We start from the raw sequence: 16,574 nt of genomic DNA, 5'->3' as shown, positions 1-16,574 counted from the left end.
AAGGGTCAAACGGCCGACCGGAGAAGGGAAGGTCGGTCGGCCGAATGGGGTCTCAGCGGAATTAAAAACGGCCCGACGGGGAGTCAGGTCTCCGACGCTCACGGGGAACAAGGTCGCCGGGCCGATCGGGTAGCCCGCTCGACCGAAGACATAAAATAGCAACACTGCAAACAGTCCACAGAGCACACGACCGGGAAGGACACGTATTCATCTCGGTATGTGTGCGTGAGCCTCTTCGCAGCTCTATATAAAGGGCCTCACACTTCACCGGAGGTACACATTCTCTGATATTGAGAGTCACTTCTTTGTTGTCCATTTGCCTGACTTGAGCGTCGGAGGGTCATCGCCGAGAACTCCTTCCCGGCCTGACTTCCTTGCAGGTTCGTCGGAGGTCCGTACGACCAGTCGAAGATCCACATCAATAGTTCGGAGAGCGTCACGTGCCCAGCGTCCATTGATTCAGCGTTCAGACAGGATCAGTATTGATTTTTTTTAATAGAACACCACAATAATATTGTTATGCTTTAAAAACCAGAGTGAATATTAAAAACTAATAATAATAATAATAAATTAATTTTTAAAAAAAGAGAGAGAAACTTCCTTTTCAAGGCAATCACTTTATCTAGAAGTTATCGAACATCACAAAACACCTTTAGCACAATCAATGGTCGAGCTAGGTTGCTCCTAAAGTACGGTTAAGTTGGTTATTATGAGGTAGAACTTAATAGTCATAGGGTCGACGATGTGAAACCACTAGAGTAGCAGATTCTATATTTTGCTACAATGACGAAACCAAGTTAACAATTATTGGGGTTGTAGCTTGGGGTCCCAACAACGGTAAAAAAGGGGGAAAAAACTTGGATTTACTATAGAGAAAGGGGAAAAAAGTGATAAATAGTGGAAGGCAGTCTGAGACATCGGTATCAGCATTGACACTCGTAGCCCACAACCTAAGTATATCACTCGGGTTGACTCCGCAATTGAGTACAATGGGAATTAGTTTCAAAGAGATGGTTTGCACAAAGAACATATACATTTGATTAATAATTCTTTGATATGGTTCATTATACATAAATGTTGTCCCCTCGGATGGGTCTAATGGTTAGCACATGAGGTGTTGCCACAATGAGGTCTGAGGTTCGAATCTCGACAAAGCCGAGGTAAATACCTCCCTTATGTGCTAGTCACTATTCCAAAAACTAATAGCCACCCGTAATTTACCTCCTCCGTGTTAACCTTGGGACGGATTGACGGAAACACCGAGAGTGAGCGTATTCACCTTTTTGCCACAATTATACATAAATGTTGATTTGCTGGAACTATGGCACCAAACTACTAAACTTAATAAACTTCATTCCTCCAAATGCATGAAGATCACAAACCCCAACTTCATGAAGATCACAACCCCCAACTTGATCACCATTCCTTTCTCAAGCTCATCCATTTTTATACTCAAATAAATTATATAAGACAGAATAATATTTTAAAGTAATCCACTGTTAAATTATCTTCTTGTATGATATTCGGTTTTGCCGATATGGGAGCATCAGTAACCAGCTCCACATATGAGAATATCATTATCCGGAACTCAAATAGCAGAATTAATATGAAAGAGAGGCTGCCGGTTATGGGTCTGTATTCGATAAATGCCTCATAAAAGCGATCCCAGTCGAAAACTTTTGGTATTCATTTACTCGTGCAATTTTCTAGAGCAATAGGTTTGTAGTCCTTCACATTTGCCCTAAATCCTTCTCCAAATTCTCATATATTCAATTATCCTTCCACTTCACCTCTTCTTTGGCTTCCTACTTGGAATCCTTTTAGTTGATCACTTTGCGTGTGATGAGGGTGATATTGACAAAATTGACCCTTTACGGGCTGCACGATGCAGGTAGCAACTTGAAAAAGAATCACTAATTATTACTCCCAAGTATAAAGCATCTGTTGAATATTTTCTGCAAAGCAAATAAAACCTTGTAACAAAATTTGTTCATTCACTGGGGCAATCAATAATACGCTGAGAATGACTTGTGAAATTGGTAACCAGTCACTCTATCAAACTAATAGATAGCTGGTCTTCCTGCTGTATCTATCTAATAGATAGAGATGCAAGAAAACTACAAAAGTATTCCATTCAATCGATCGCTATTAGATAAGAGTACAACACTTCTCAATGCCAATAGTAGAAACCCCACACCTTTCCTAATTATAAGTTTACCTACAACAACACAACCGACTTATCATCCCTGCCTTCATTACACCATTTCCCTACTCAAAAACGCCCTACCACAAATGTCCTTTACAATATGATTAAAAGGCCAAAAAGGATCATTAGCATTTCTAGTATAATGAATAGGAGACCTATTCTTATACCAGCAAACCTATTCTTCAAGGAATACTGCAATCAAGCAACAAAGTATATCCACATCAGGAGCAAATCTACAGAAATAGACATATACAAGCCAGATATGCATTCTTTCAAGAGTTTAACGGCTATGATTGCATTTTGCTTGCAGATGCTGCGGCTATAGCATCCTCCGAATCTATTTGTACCTATACAAAAAAGAGAAGGATCGTCAGAATGTTGAGTAATAAAAGGTGCACCTGGCTCCTGGTTGCTTTGATCTCCTTACCTGCTGTAAGTGTTTCATCAAAGCTTCTTGCAACATTTTTTTCAGTCTATCACAGTCATCAACCATATGGCAAGACTTTCGCATCTCCTCTAATTGGTACCACAAGCGCTCAATGGTCATGTATGGGAACCATGTCGCTGTCATTCTTTTCCGATTAATCAAGTCAGTCGTTCTCTGTAAAATATAATAGAATATTGTTGAAAGTTCAATGCCACAAATTTTCCCAGATGGATTAGTCATTCAAAAGGAAGAGCAGCAATAGTAAATCACCATGGATGAGAATAGGTCCAAGTACTCTAGCAACATATTTGTAGCTTCAGCAAGCCGACCATAGTCAACATACAGTCTGAACAATGTTGCAGGATCTGGTTCCTGGCCGGTCATGCTCCAGGAAACTTTTCCTCCACCCTAATAAATGAAAACAAACTTGTTATTAAGGGTATGTTTTGTAATGTCACCCTCTTCGTCCAACAGATTATCAAGGCACATGCAAATGAAAGAAACTTGAAAATCAATCAACTTCAGTTAGTTCATAAAACAAAAAACATGAAGATTAAAAGCAATTATTGAGGCATCATTATTATTGTATTACCTTGAACATGTGAACTAACCAAAGAGGAAGCTCAATCTGCGGATCAGTGTGCAGAAATGTTTCGGCAACAATAATTGGTAATCTTCGATGCAACTTTCTATATTTTTCCTGTTAGCATATAATAGATGAGTAAAATTAGCAGAAGTACAAGTAAGAAGAACATTAATCTGTGTATACCATCATACATATATTCTTTTTAGGTTATGCGCACTTAACCATTGCATCAATTGTTGTTTAGCATGTTAACAATATCTTGATACGTTTAAATGGGTATGGGTAACCATTAAATGGGTTTGGAATCGATTTGGGAATCCAGTAGAAATTCATGAATGATGATTTAGGATAGGTTGGAGTTTACATGATTGAATAAGTACCCATCTTAACATTAAAGGATGGGTATGCATAGAGGAATAATATCCATGTTGAGTATAGATGGATATGGGTATAGATATCTAGACAAATGCAGGGGCAACTCCACAAATTTCATGGGCACCTACTCCTCATCCCTAGTTAGAGCCAAACCTACGTCATAACTATCAGACCATGACCATATCAAGTATAGCTCAACACAGACGAAACGATGGTACCATTTCAAGGAGATATTGAAATTAGCATTGAAACAAAAATTCCAACTTGATTTACTACTCTGCTTTTTTACACACAAAGGATGATTTGTTACCAATTAAATAATTCCTACTTGATTGTGTCATTACTCTACTTTAACATTATTTTAAATATAAATAGATTCCAAAGTAGATCTGCTTGAAGCCACATACAAGATACTGCTCAAGTGTTTCCCAGTGGTCAGTTCCCGGAATTTTATGAAAATTCGAGCTAGCAATAATTTTGCCTTCGGAATATGTCTCCTCCTCAGAATATCCCAACAGATGATTATTAGTATCGACATTGCTCCTGCAAAAAAAAAAAGGAAAGAAATCTAAGACTTCAAAAAAGGCACATTTCTACCACCATCAAATATGCAATTTAGGTGTTCATACAAAGTTCAGAGAGAAAAGCGGGGAAAAGTATGCAGTTCGAACTTACACTATGACCGTAGGTCCAACTCTATTCGAACAACATTTTTGAGAGATTGCAACAAAAGCGCGCTCCAACTCCCTGTTAAACATCTAGCTTATGTTAATGGCAGTCAAAATATACATAGAATTTTAATCTGGAAATTAGTTAGAGACTATGAAGCTACCACTGAAGTTTTGTACCCTTCCAGAAGTTGACAATAATGGTAAATGCCATGTCATACATATTTTCCTCGATCAAAATATCCACAAGGTTGACAAGCATTTGTTTTCCTATAAGACAGAGTAAGGGCTAGGAGTAAGAGCATTTGGACTCTACCAAGTCTAGAATAAAATCTCCGACAATTGAACATTAACAGAATCTAAGCTAAAGAACACACAAAATGCCAAAAGGATTGAACCATTGAAAATTTTGCTGACATACAGTTCATTACCTGAAAACTTAAATTTACTACTGACAAGTGAAAGAATATGTTGAGCTTTAGTTAGAATGTATTCCTTCTCGAGCATTTCAATATCTACTGCACAGTTTATGCCTGAGGCCTCATTGGAGTCACTAGCTGAACATGGTGAAAGAAAGAAGAGAAAGATTTGCATCATATTTATATAGTAAAGAACAAAAAAAACAAGAAATAAAGCAAAAACATCTGAACTCACAGATTTTTGACAAGACAATTCGAGGTCTTTTATTTGGTGACATCTGATAATTTGTATGGTCATTCCCAGACTGAGATTCCATCCAAGCATAAGCATGATCAACCTGTTGCAGAGCATTGATTGAGGAAGACAAGGCAGTTAACCTTTCTTGCAACACTGAAGAATATTGGTGGCTTCCGTCCAAGTTAGCCTCTTTCTTGAGTCTAATAGAATAACGATACATATAGCCAGCAGCCTTTCTCCAATTATTTTGATTAGCTTCAAAAGCATATAATAGTTTGTATATGTTTGGCTTTGCAAACACATCTGAACGTTCAGCCTGCAAACATGAATTTCAATTAATAGTCTTTGAATATAATGAATATGATAAACAAAAGCAGAGCCATTCCAGAAGATTAAACATTTAAACCTTCCAAACAAGCTCCTGTTCTACTTTTTCCAGCAATCCAACAAATGGGAGCCCACCATCACAAGCAACCTGTAAAAATTTGTCACTTGCAATCATAAAGTTCAAAAGAGAAAGCGACCATAAGCTTATATGGATCTTAAATAGGATAGCATTGTTGAAAGGTAAAAATTTAATAGAAAACAGACAATTAAGTGCATGATAAAGCGCAGAAAGTTAATGAATTGCAACAACTCTTCCAGATAGCATATAATCAACAAGGATTTCAATCAATGAGTTCAGACACATTCAAAGGTGTCAATTATGTGAAACAAAGGGCTGCCAAATTCACTTGCAACTTTGCATTCACTTTCTTATTCGTGGCCACAAACTATTCGGTATCAATACCAAATGACATAGCACATAGCATAGCATGAACAAGCGCATAGCATAGCAACATTCTAGAGCAAACAATGAAATATTATTCGTAAAGAATTATATGGATTTTCTTTGGTGTAATCATTCACATAATTTTACACCATTTTTGATAGTAAATCCTATCAACTGAGAATACTGTCAACCTGGATTGATCTAATTATTAAAGAGATTGATGGTTTTTTGTTTAATCAGACTCAATGATGCATCTCCCAAGATAGCATCTCCATTTCCAATATGTATGATTATGTTTTCAAATTTGAATGAAACTGATATAGATTTTTAGTAGAAATATTGTCTACTGACCCTTAGCTCAGGTCATTTAATATTTTATATTAAATCAATAGTGACATTATGTGATTTTCAAAGCTCAATGTTTTGTATACAGGAATTGATTTTTTTGGTGGATCAGTGTTCATAAAATTTATAATATTCAGAACTCGGATGAAAGACCAGCAAATATAACATATCTAGCAGTCAGAACATATAGAAGAAAGAACCTTTGTAGCACAATTCTCACAAAGTACAATAACAAAACGGCGTAAGCAAATGTATCTGCTCTCATCATCTGGATTTGAAATTATTGCACAGTAGGCATCCCTATAATGCTTCAGATCTAGTGAGAATCTAAAGACATTTGCCCATAATTGCCCTCGAACTGTCTCATATTCAGGAAGTGCATTATTACTGTTTTTCAAGACTTCATCAACTTGTTCAAGTGCAGCTAGAGCAAACTCACAAGCTCCTTCACTCGCACCATATTGCTCAAACAGACGCATTGCCCATTGATAGTAATGAAGTTTCCAGATTGCTCCTGATTCACATTCCTCTAAAAACCAATGGCAGTAGAAAGAAGTTAAACAATGAAGCTCATCATGCATCAACATATTGACCAGAAATAACTAACCAGGATACTGGAATCCAGTTTGAAAAGAGAGGTTTTTCAAATACTTTGGAGATTCAGCACCAGATGCAGCTCTTGGTCGACATATGTAAAATAAATTTCAGATGCAAGCAAATTTAGTAAATGCGTGTATCATTATAAATCAATAAAGAACAGTCCTACTACCAACTTAATGCCACACACATATAGCTTTACATACTTTTACTTAATTATGGCACACCCTATTTCATGCAGAGCCAGCTCAATGAGAACCAATTACAATAAGATAAAACAATATGAATACCTACCTGAAGAAAGAGCACAGAGATTCATGCAGCTTTTGCTCTTTTGGGACTCCTTGTAGAGTACTTTGTGAAAGAACAAGACAATATCCCAGAAGATGATGACATGCACTCAATTCACCATCTGATATTTGAGTACTGATAGAATGCTTTCTACTTCTTGAATAGTGATCCATAATTACAAATAGGTTCTAAATTTATGATTAAAATGAAACAAACCAGATCAGTAAATTAATGCCAAAACATGAAAATTAAATAAATTTGCATTGGTTTAAAATAAAATAGAATGGAAAGAAAATACCTCAGAAGCCACATATTGCCCATGGTGGAGCAGAAGTGAAGCTAGTTCAATTATGAGATTTGAGGTAGTGTGTTCAACAACAGTGAAGCTTGATGAAAATGAACTACAGAAATTGTGCACTAATTGGTTTAATTTGCTAAGGTCAGGCAAAGAGGTTGAATCAAGAACTTCCAATCCTTCAAGTGAGTTTGGGAACTCAAGTAGACAAGCCAATGTAAAATCAGCTGAACCTAGTTTTCCATTCCAAGGCCTAACCATTTTGGTACCTGTTGACAGGATAAACAAATTTTTTTAGACAAACATTGGGGAACAATGAAACAACAATCAAGGTGCTAAAAATACATAGCATAGCATCAGTCTAATTGTAACCAAACTATTTCAAGTAATAAGCATCAAAATAATGCACTAAAGACTACATAGCATAGAAATTTAATTATAAAATTAAATAATTAAAAATCGATTCTTGAAATCAGAATATAAAATGACAATGTACACATGTCCTTACTAAGGATTAATATTACATTTTTCTGAGAATCTTGACAAGAACTCTGTTTTCCTTCTTAGCCCATGGCCTATCCCCATTCAACCTTATCAAGTCCAAACCATATGGAATACCAATAAATAAACCAGCAGAAACCACTGAAAGATTTTGCAAAATTTTGATTTGGTTGACCGTTTATCTCCAAAGCTTGAGCTATTCAAAAAAGACCAATATGTGCATTTATAATGATAGAACTCCTTCACCCGTGAGCAATTAAATTTGATTTTGGCTAGATTCAATGGCTCAAACCTAACAGATGAAGCCACTCAACTTTGTACAGGTGTAAACTATTAACGTAGAAAAAATTCAAACTCAAGACAACTGCTCTGACACTATTTCGATCATTTTAAAATTGTATAAGGTCAAAGTCAATGAGAAAATGTTCACTAAATTGATGCACAAATTAAAAATAATAAATAATTTTTTAAAAAAATAAATCGTCTGAATAGAATAAACCAGTATATGGTCTAAATAATCCAAACTTATAACCCACTAGGGCAAAATACCATAGATGCCACAATTATTGGTCATTGCTATAACTTTGGCCCCTTGCAGAAAATTACTTGAAATCCACATGTTATTGTTTCACTCCTAGTAGCATATCATTCTCAAGACTTAAAAATGCATGGTTAGTATATAAGGATTCAGTTTTAGCGAGGACTGCACACTAAGAATGGAGGACACAAGTATCTTGACTATACAATTGATTATCAACAGAAAGAGCACATTTGGTAGAATTGTAACCATAGAAGAAGATCCAAATCAAATTGTATACGTTTGTCTTGCATTTGTCGTATGGTAGAGAGATGATGAGAAGAGTACCAGACCAGATAATTGCAAGGCCAATAAAAGAAGCCCTCTATAATTGTTTCACTCATTAAACAAATAAATTCGATGCAATTATCCATTTGAAGGTTCTCTCCCCTCTGCCATGAGATCATTGATCAATGCATGTTGCCTAACAAGATCAGAATTGAGACTAAAATTATCTTGCATAGTACCATCCCATGATATTGCCATTTGAGGCAACAAATCTTGCTTATGCTACTTCAAGTGGTATCAGAGATGAAATTTCGATTAAATCACTTGTCATCTTCATCCACTTCTGTCATTGTCCAGTCATTATTTTCCTTACAACCCGCATATCAGTGCATTACTTTTATTCATACTCCATGAATCCCTCACCTAGAAACAACAATTAATCCCATCTCCACACAAAATAATACAATCCAATCCATTCTCTTACCCTAATGCCGTCTTGATCAAATTAATTCTCCGCATCCAGCTACTGACCCCCCTTCTACAATCTTATTTTGTGATATTATTAACTTGTGTGCTCAATTAAATGTCACACCATGTCCCTAGTTTAATTTATTTAATATTTCCCCACATAGCTTCTTACCTTTTCCCCTAATAATCCTGATAATTATTTCCATCCAAAACAATTAGCCAACAAATGCATATTGCTCCTCCCCTTTCTATGGAAGTGCTGATTAAGTCCCAGCCAAGCAACATTATACCCAGCAACCCCAAGATCAGAAACACGATTTTCCTAGAAGCCTCAAAAGCCAAAGCCCATCATCCACCAGCATGATTTGCTCAAGTGTGCTCAAAACAAAACTATTAAGAAAGAAAAATTGGGTATAAATTTTAGGAGCCATGCAGAATTTTATAAGGAGAGTACCTTTGAAAGATCGTTCAAACTGAATGATCAGAATTCAAAATAACAGGAAAAAACTTCAACATCAGACCGGTTTGCCTCAGTCCAATACAAGTGCAGTCTTTCATAAATTTGTTTTATTTATTTTGTTGGCTAGTTTAAATGTTTTGTGCAAGTAATTAATTCCACTCGCCCCAAACACCAAAAATATCTATCAGATCCTAGTCTTAATATCTAACAAGCATATTTATTAACAATACAGAAAACATTATGCTTATTATTATATTTTATTATATCAAATCATGTCAAATATACCAGGAAAACATAGTGCAAATGGAAAATCTTTGAAGATTTGCAAGAACATTTGCAAGAGATATTTCTGTGAAATTGCATATGTAACCAAGAACATGGGTCTCTTCAACCCCAATATGAAAGAGAATAGATCTTCATAAGACATTGGATCCTCCCTTGTGATTGTCTAATTATGGTGTTTTAACTTTTAATGGCTTGGCAATACGCTTTAATTTAGGTTTTTTTTTTTTGATCATTTGCTTGAGTGTGAAGGATTCCTTATGTGATTATGGAGATTGAGATAATCAAGCATAGATGGACTTCATAGATCAAGTGTGGAGTATATGGAGCTTCAACCTAGTGGATGGCCATCTAAGCTTGAAGGACCCAAGATTTGTGCACATTGCAATCGTTCGGGTTTTCTCTAGATGATTAGGATAGAATTTAGCTTTTAAGTAGAGTTTATTATTTAAGGAGCTTCATTCTAGTTCTTATAGGATGTTTGAAACGTTGTTTTAAGGTTTCAGATTGTCCCTATGCTTTTGGATAGTCGACCAACCTGAGATAACAGAAATATGCCTTTGATTGAGAAGGTGAATCGACCAAAAAAATCTATGTTTGGTCAATCAAATTCATATACTGGAATTGAGCAGATCCAACATTTTGAGCTTCTAAACATTGGGACTCAAACAAATAAATTACAAATATCAATGAGTTGGTCTACCAAAGCACTTGGAAATAAACATTAGAGTTTCATTCAAAAGTATTTCTTTTATCTTTTGGCATAAGAAGACAAAATATCTTTAAATATCTTCCATCTTACTCTAGTGTCAAAAATAACACCACGGGACTTTGAAAACAAATGCAAGGTTTCTTAATTCAATTTAAAGATCTCTTGGCAAATTCTCTTATCATCTTAGGGTTAGATCTCGTCTATAGAGGAAAAGGATTTCTACACATCTTGTATTCATTATTTATCTTCATGAGAGTGTTATTGCTTGTAGAGGGACCTAAAAGCAATCTGATTGAATTGAATAATTTTCTAGAAGATCTATAGCAATGACAGGAACTCAATAGGTAGGTCATGAAGTAAGCAGGACTCAATGGTTTGCTCAGTTAGAGGAAGTCTAGCATGACAATTTGCTTTAGCTAGGGCGGGATCTAGATCAAGAGTTTGCTCAACTAGAGAGTCTAGTTGAGAGTTCTTCATGGTGCACTTTGTAGTCAATCATTTGAGGAGGTCTAGCAGTCTATACAACCCATTATAGAGGTTACTCTATTTTCTTATTTGAAGAAGCAGATTAGTGAATTGGAGTAATGCATTAGATGTGTTATACATTATAGACATAACTTATAATGCATGATTTTCAAACCATGTTATATCATCTTGTTAATTGTGCTTATTGTTTTATAATTTCCATTGAATTTATTTTCACACTTTCATATTTTATCACATGGACACACTACACTGATGTATTTAACAGGTAGTTTGAATTTGTTTTCCTTCAAATAAAATTATCCTTTATTCACCTCTCTAGCCAGACCATATTGATGCTAACATTTAGTATCAAAGCTACGCATTCAGTTAAAGGCTTTGCATTCTCCAAAAATGATCAGCAATCAAGAAGGTTTATCTACCAATCATTAGCCATTAATTTTTTTATTAGCTGACATAGTGAAGGGGAGCCTTACCGCAATGGTAAAACTATTATCGTGTGACCAGGAGGTCATGGGTTTGAGTTGCGGAAACAGCCTCTTGCAATGCAGGGTGAGGCTGCGTACAATACATCCTTCCCCGGGACCCCACATTGAATAGAGTTTCCTACATCGAGCTGCCCCTTTGGGATATAGTGATTGGACTTTGATGTGATGTTAGCTTAGAAAAAGAGAGATGAAAAACCAAGAGATAAAGATGGGGATCTCAGTGAGATGAGTAGATAAGAGTAAAGCATATAGAAGAACGCATGACCAAGAAGCGCAACATATAGTTTGATTTATGGCTTTCTGAAAGAAGACTTACAAGAATGTCATTTACATGGCACATACAATGAGAAGATAGCAAAGTGAGATCTCCTAAGACCACAATTCAACACATTCCAGATGCAAAATTGGAGAGATTAAAGCCCAAATGCACTCCGGGTACAAGGAAATTCTCAATGGGCTTACGATGATTAGAGAAGAAGTGACCAAATATGAACTCCTAAGTTCTCAATGGGTTTCTGAAGAGTACTCTATAGACAAATCGTGGGTGCATTTTCAATGTCCAAGGATTTAGGAGTTTGTAAATTGGAGAGCATGTTCTCTACAATGGAACGACACAAAGTCCTCCCCACATTGACATAAAGCCAAGAAGGAAATAGCTTTTGTACCTAACAATCATCATCATCATCATTGGACAATGATTCCCACATGGCATATATAGTAAATAAATAATGAGGGGGAAAAGTATAAGAAAATGTGATATGGTGAGGATGATCAAGAGAAAAAGAAATTCAACCAAATCACCACGTGATTCAAATAAAAATAAGAAAGGGCATATCAAGAGTGTTGCTTAGAATTACAAAAAAGAAAAGGGAAGAAGAAAAAGCAAAAAAAAAAAAAAAGGCACTCAAGGCTATGCGAAGTGACTCAGACACATTGGATGAGGAGTCTACTCAAAAAGTATTCATGCATGAGAACCTAAGCCACAATCAATAAGAGAATGGAAGCTCAAGGAGAAACATCAAGTAGAAGTAAAAGTGAATATAAGGTAAAAGATTTACATTATGATCAATTGCTTGAGTTAATAGATGAATTATTAAGCAATAACAAAATTCATAAGGCCAAGCCTAGAAAAAGAATTGAAAACACTAGACAGATTTCCTTTCTACTATTGGTGAAAAAACATGATTCCAGGGTTAAAAAAGTAGGACTAGAAAATGAAACTTAAAATTTCAATTCAATGAGATGAAGAAGACTTTTCTCATGGCTTTAAGTACATTGATATGATCAGAGAGAGCTAAAGAAGAAGCTATAGTGAAGTTGAATTGAGATACACATCAAAATCTAAGGAAAAGGAAACCATATCTTTGATTACCAAATGTCAAACCAAGACTTTAAAAACAACACATGGACCATTCGTGTGTCAGAATGCTACTAAGAGAATTTAGACTTGAAAGATTAGCAAGTAATGAATCCCTTAAGAGCATTTAGTTAATTAATCTCAACATATTTTGAGTATCAAAATTTATTGCTTCATCATTTTAATAAGGATCGGGTGCATCAATAAATAAGGGAGAGATTATTGGTTCCTACCTTGTGAATGTGTAAGTAATGTTGGTATTTATGATTCATACGTTTACTTTGTTTGAGCTGAACATTTTGTTATTTGGTTGGCTATCATTCTTTATTGTCACAAATCATACTTGTTGTATGAATTTGCAAGCTATATCTGATGCTTCAATGATTTTTGAGCTAACATATTGTGAATTCATAATAATATTTGACATAAGCTTGCTTGCCACATATCGGCATACACTTCATTTGCATGATTTATATGTTTCTTATACTTAATTACTTTGTATTTTATTGTAATAATATACTTTGATATCATTTAGATATATTTTAGAATCAAATGATGATTCTTTATAAACACTTAGCACCTAGTGATTTATTATTCAAGTTAAGAAAAGTTCAACTTTGATTATATCACCACATTTAGAAATTAATTTGATCTTAGAATGATCATCTCCCTCATCTAAATTAAGAAGAGCTATCTTTGATTGATGATTACATATAAAATGGTATAAGATGAAAGGTTTTAGTTTGATAAATTAAAACTTAATGAATTTTAAGCCTTTGTATCAAAGTTCCTTAAACTTAAAATTTTCACGGTTATATATTTTCCATAGGTAAAGGATATCAAAATACTCATGTCTCTAAAATTTTATATCTTCTATAATTTTGTAAAATCTTTTAGGGGTTCTAAAAATCAATTCCAGAATTTTTTAAAACATTAATCGGCCCTTGTCCAAGTGGAAGTTGGTCAACACTCACTTTGCAAGAAATTGTGCAGAAAACCCCAAATGCATATTTTTAACAATTACGGAAAGGTTTTGGGACAAACTTGATTTATATCATCATGTTTGACCTACATATTTTCCCATGCTTAAATTAAAAAGTTTATATTTTCCATGATTGTTTCAAAGGGGACAGTAAGTAGATGCATGAATCTTATGGGAAGAATTCCACACTTACATATTTAAAATGCTTCTATGATATATTTTCCAATTCATTGATTCGAGGGTATGGGGTTTCATTGAATGCCCAGATTAAGGGAAAGCTACTATTACGAAGATTTAGTTTCCCATTGCTTTTATGTATTATTATTGGTTTGTGTGCCCCTAACTTAACTGATTGTTAAAAACCAAAAAGTGAGATTATTAGATCACTAGTTCATGCCTTATGGTTAAGTCTAACGATGGTGTTTTAATGGTTTGTCAGGACGTCTTTAGTTAAATGTGTGGTGTGAAGCACTCCTTATGTGATTATAAACATTAAGGTGATGAAGCTTAGATGATGGATTTCATGGATCGAGTGTAAAGTTGGATAGAAGTTTGATCTCGTGGATGGTCGTTTAGATTGAAGGACCCAAACACCCATGTGTTGATTGTAATCCTTTGGGTTTGTTTGAATCAACTGTAATGAGATTTTGGTTTTAGGTAGAGTTTGTTATATAGAGTGTTTCATCCTTGTTCTTAGAGGATGTCTAAAAGGTTGTTTCAAATTGTGGTCAACTGTAAGCTTTGATCAACCAGACTTTGGTCAACCAAACTCTATATTTCATCAACTAAATTCTTGTTCTGGAATTTAGCGTTGCATGACATTATTTTTTGGTCAAGCAACATTCGGAGTTTTTGAACATTGAGACTCCATCTGTCATATTACAAAAATTGGTCGACCTAAGAAAGTTTGTTATGTTGTATGTTAATTTTATTGTTTTACTATCTCAGCTGCATTTATTATTCAACAAGTAGTTTAAGTTTGTATTGTTCCAAGTAAAATTATCAGCTACACCCCTTTAAGCCAAACCACATTGATCCTAACACTTCTAATTGATACTTCTTTGTATTATTTAATATATATACATATATAAAATATAAAATATAATGATTATTATGCATAGTTAAAATATTTGTCCTTTTATTAGAAAACACATACGCATTGATCCTCACACTTCTAAGTGATGCTTGTTTGTATTATTTAAAATATATATATAACTTTTATGCATCATTAAAATATTTATCATTCTATTAGCTAACATATACAAGCAAGATTTGAAATCTCAACTCAAGTCAGGTTCGATCCTGAATTGGAATATTAAGTGTTGGGTGTCTCTGTTGGTGGTCATGCCAACACCAATAAGTGAAGGAGGCAAAGGAGAACTAAGGAGGGAGGAGGATGAATTGTGTAACCATAGAAGTCAATGGAAGCCCTCGTTCATTGCCTCATCGTCTCGCATTGTGGATAAATCTCCTTAATGACAAGATTTGTCTCCTCTGCAATGTTTTTATCTCCTCTATCGGCACACGGTGTGAGACAATGTGGAAACCCTCATTATCGCCTCATTGTCCCTCATCACATTGCGGGAGAAGTCATTGACAGGTTCCATTAATCTAGGATTGGCATGCGGGTCGAATGCCGACCCTAGGCAAAGGAGATGTTGATGACAGGTTCGCTTTTTCGTGCAAGTTTGCTCAAGTTCGTAGTAGGTCCATTCATTATTTCATTTGTATCGGCCAATTACACAAGTTGGTCAACCGTGCTTATCGGTGTTCAACTAGCATAGAACAATATTCTAATCCTTACATACAAGTATAGGAGGGAGGAAGAAAGGGTTAGAGTAACAACAGAACAAACAAGAGGCTAAGGAAATGATTTTCTTTTCTAAAGAAAAAGAAAAACTAGTTAATGTAGAAAATTAACAAAACCAACAAAATTAAACAAGGTAATTTCAATTCTTGTTCATGCATTGTTGAAAGCTCCATGCATTGATCGGGCAATTCCTCGTAATTTTCACTTTAGTTTGGAATGGATCCAAAAAGTGATGGGATTCATTGCTTAGTAACAGATTTTTTTTAGATGGACTCATGTGAACTGTCAATCTATATGTGCCTGATTCACCCAGCCTCACGAGTGAATCTGAGTTACTACATGGATTCACTTGAGTGGATCCAAATTGGTTAGGGTATCTAGAATGACGATTGCTACACACCACATTAAGTAACATCGTGGTCTGCGAGGATGAATAAAGATACGACAAAGGCATGATCACCAACAGAAGGGAAGGTATACAAAACAACCTTAAAATTTTGAGTTTGGAAAACCAAGTCTTGGAAACCCAACTGCAGTTACAGAGTCAATGGATGAATGCATGTTGCACTATGAAAAACTAGATGGGGAATTAATTGCAGTTTGCAATGTATCTCCACGTAATGCAACTTTCAACCAAGCAAAGGCAAATAGGAAAAAAAAGGCAAATAGGCACATACCTATATTCAGTAAAGAAAGACGAGAACCAAAATCCTCCAAAGACTGCTGTGTAGTTGGTACAGTTCCCATAAAATGGATCACAAGCCATTTAATAATTACTTCCTGAATTGCTGGAATTAATTTGACCTTTATTCTATTCTTGTCCACCTGTGGTAGATTTACCTGCATAAACAGATTGCAAATAGAATCAATGGAACTTATGTAGGACAAGTAAATTAAAATAATCCTGCTCAGTTCAACCTTTATAGAGCACACCATATGAAGTATACCATGGCCATTCGACCAACATCTTGGTGAAACAAAGAATGGAATGCCTAAGAAAGACTGCA

At 35.2% G+C, this 16,574-nt stretch overlaps 1 protein-coding gene across 1 annotated transcript in view; it reads right to left on the bottom strand.

Moving 5' to 3' along the window:
- Positions 1-2,107: 2,107 nt before the first annotated feature.
- The window catches only part of LOC121971563 (nuclear pore complex protein NUP160-like), a 39,233-nt gene continuing 24,766 nt past the window's right edge, over positions 2,108-16,574 (bottom strand). Inside the window, exons 13-27 of the mRNA XM_042522886.1 lie at positions 16,245-16,407; positions 7,223-7,488; positions 6,928-7,112; positions 6,644-6,714; positions 6,237-6,565; positions 5,326-5,394; positions 4,917-5,235; positions 4,694-4,819; positions 4,427-4,532; positions 4,270-4,341; positions 4,002-4,137; positions 3,226-3,333; positions 2,904-3,041; positions 2,634-2,807; positions 2,108-2,553 (exon numbers count right to left, since the gene is read on the bottom strand). Of these exons, the coding sequence (XP_042378820.1) occupies positions 2,494-2,553; positions 2,634-2,807; positions 2,904-3,041; positions 3,226-3,333; positions 4,002-4,137; positions 4,270-4,341; positions 4,427-4,532; positions 4,694-4,819; positions 4,917-5,235; positions 5,326-5,394; positions 6,237-6,565; positions 6,644-6,714; positions 6,928-7,112; positions 7,223-7,488; positions 16,245-16,407 (2,322 nt within the window). The 3' untranslated portion in view covers positions 2,108-2,493. The remainder of the gene's footprint in view (positions 2,554-2,633; positions 2,808-2,903; positions 3,042-3,225; positions 3,334-4,001; positions 4,138-4,269; positions 4,342-4,426; positions 4,533-4,693; positions 4,820-4,916; positions 5,236-5,325; positions 5,395-6,236; positions 6,566-6,643; positions 6,715-6,927; positions 7,113-7,222; positions 7,489-16,244; positions 16,408-16,574) is intronic.

The sequence above is a fragment of the Zingiber officinale genome, chromosome 4A (assembly GCF_018446385.1).
Source record: "Zingiber officinale cultivar Zhangliang chromosome 4A, Zo_v1.1, whole genome shotgun sequence".
Lineage (NCBI taxonomy): Eukaryota > Viridiplantae > Streptophyta > Magnoliopsida > Zingiberales > Zingiberaceae > Zingiber > Zingiber officinale.
This window is presented reverse-complemented; position numbering and strand designations above follow the sequence as displayed.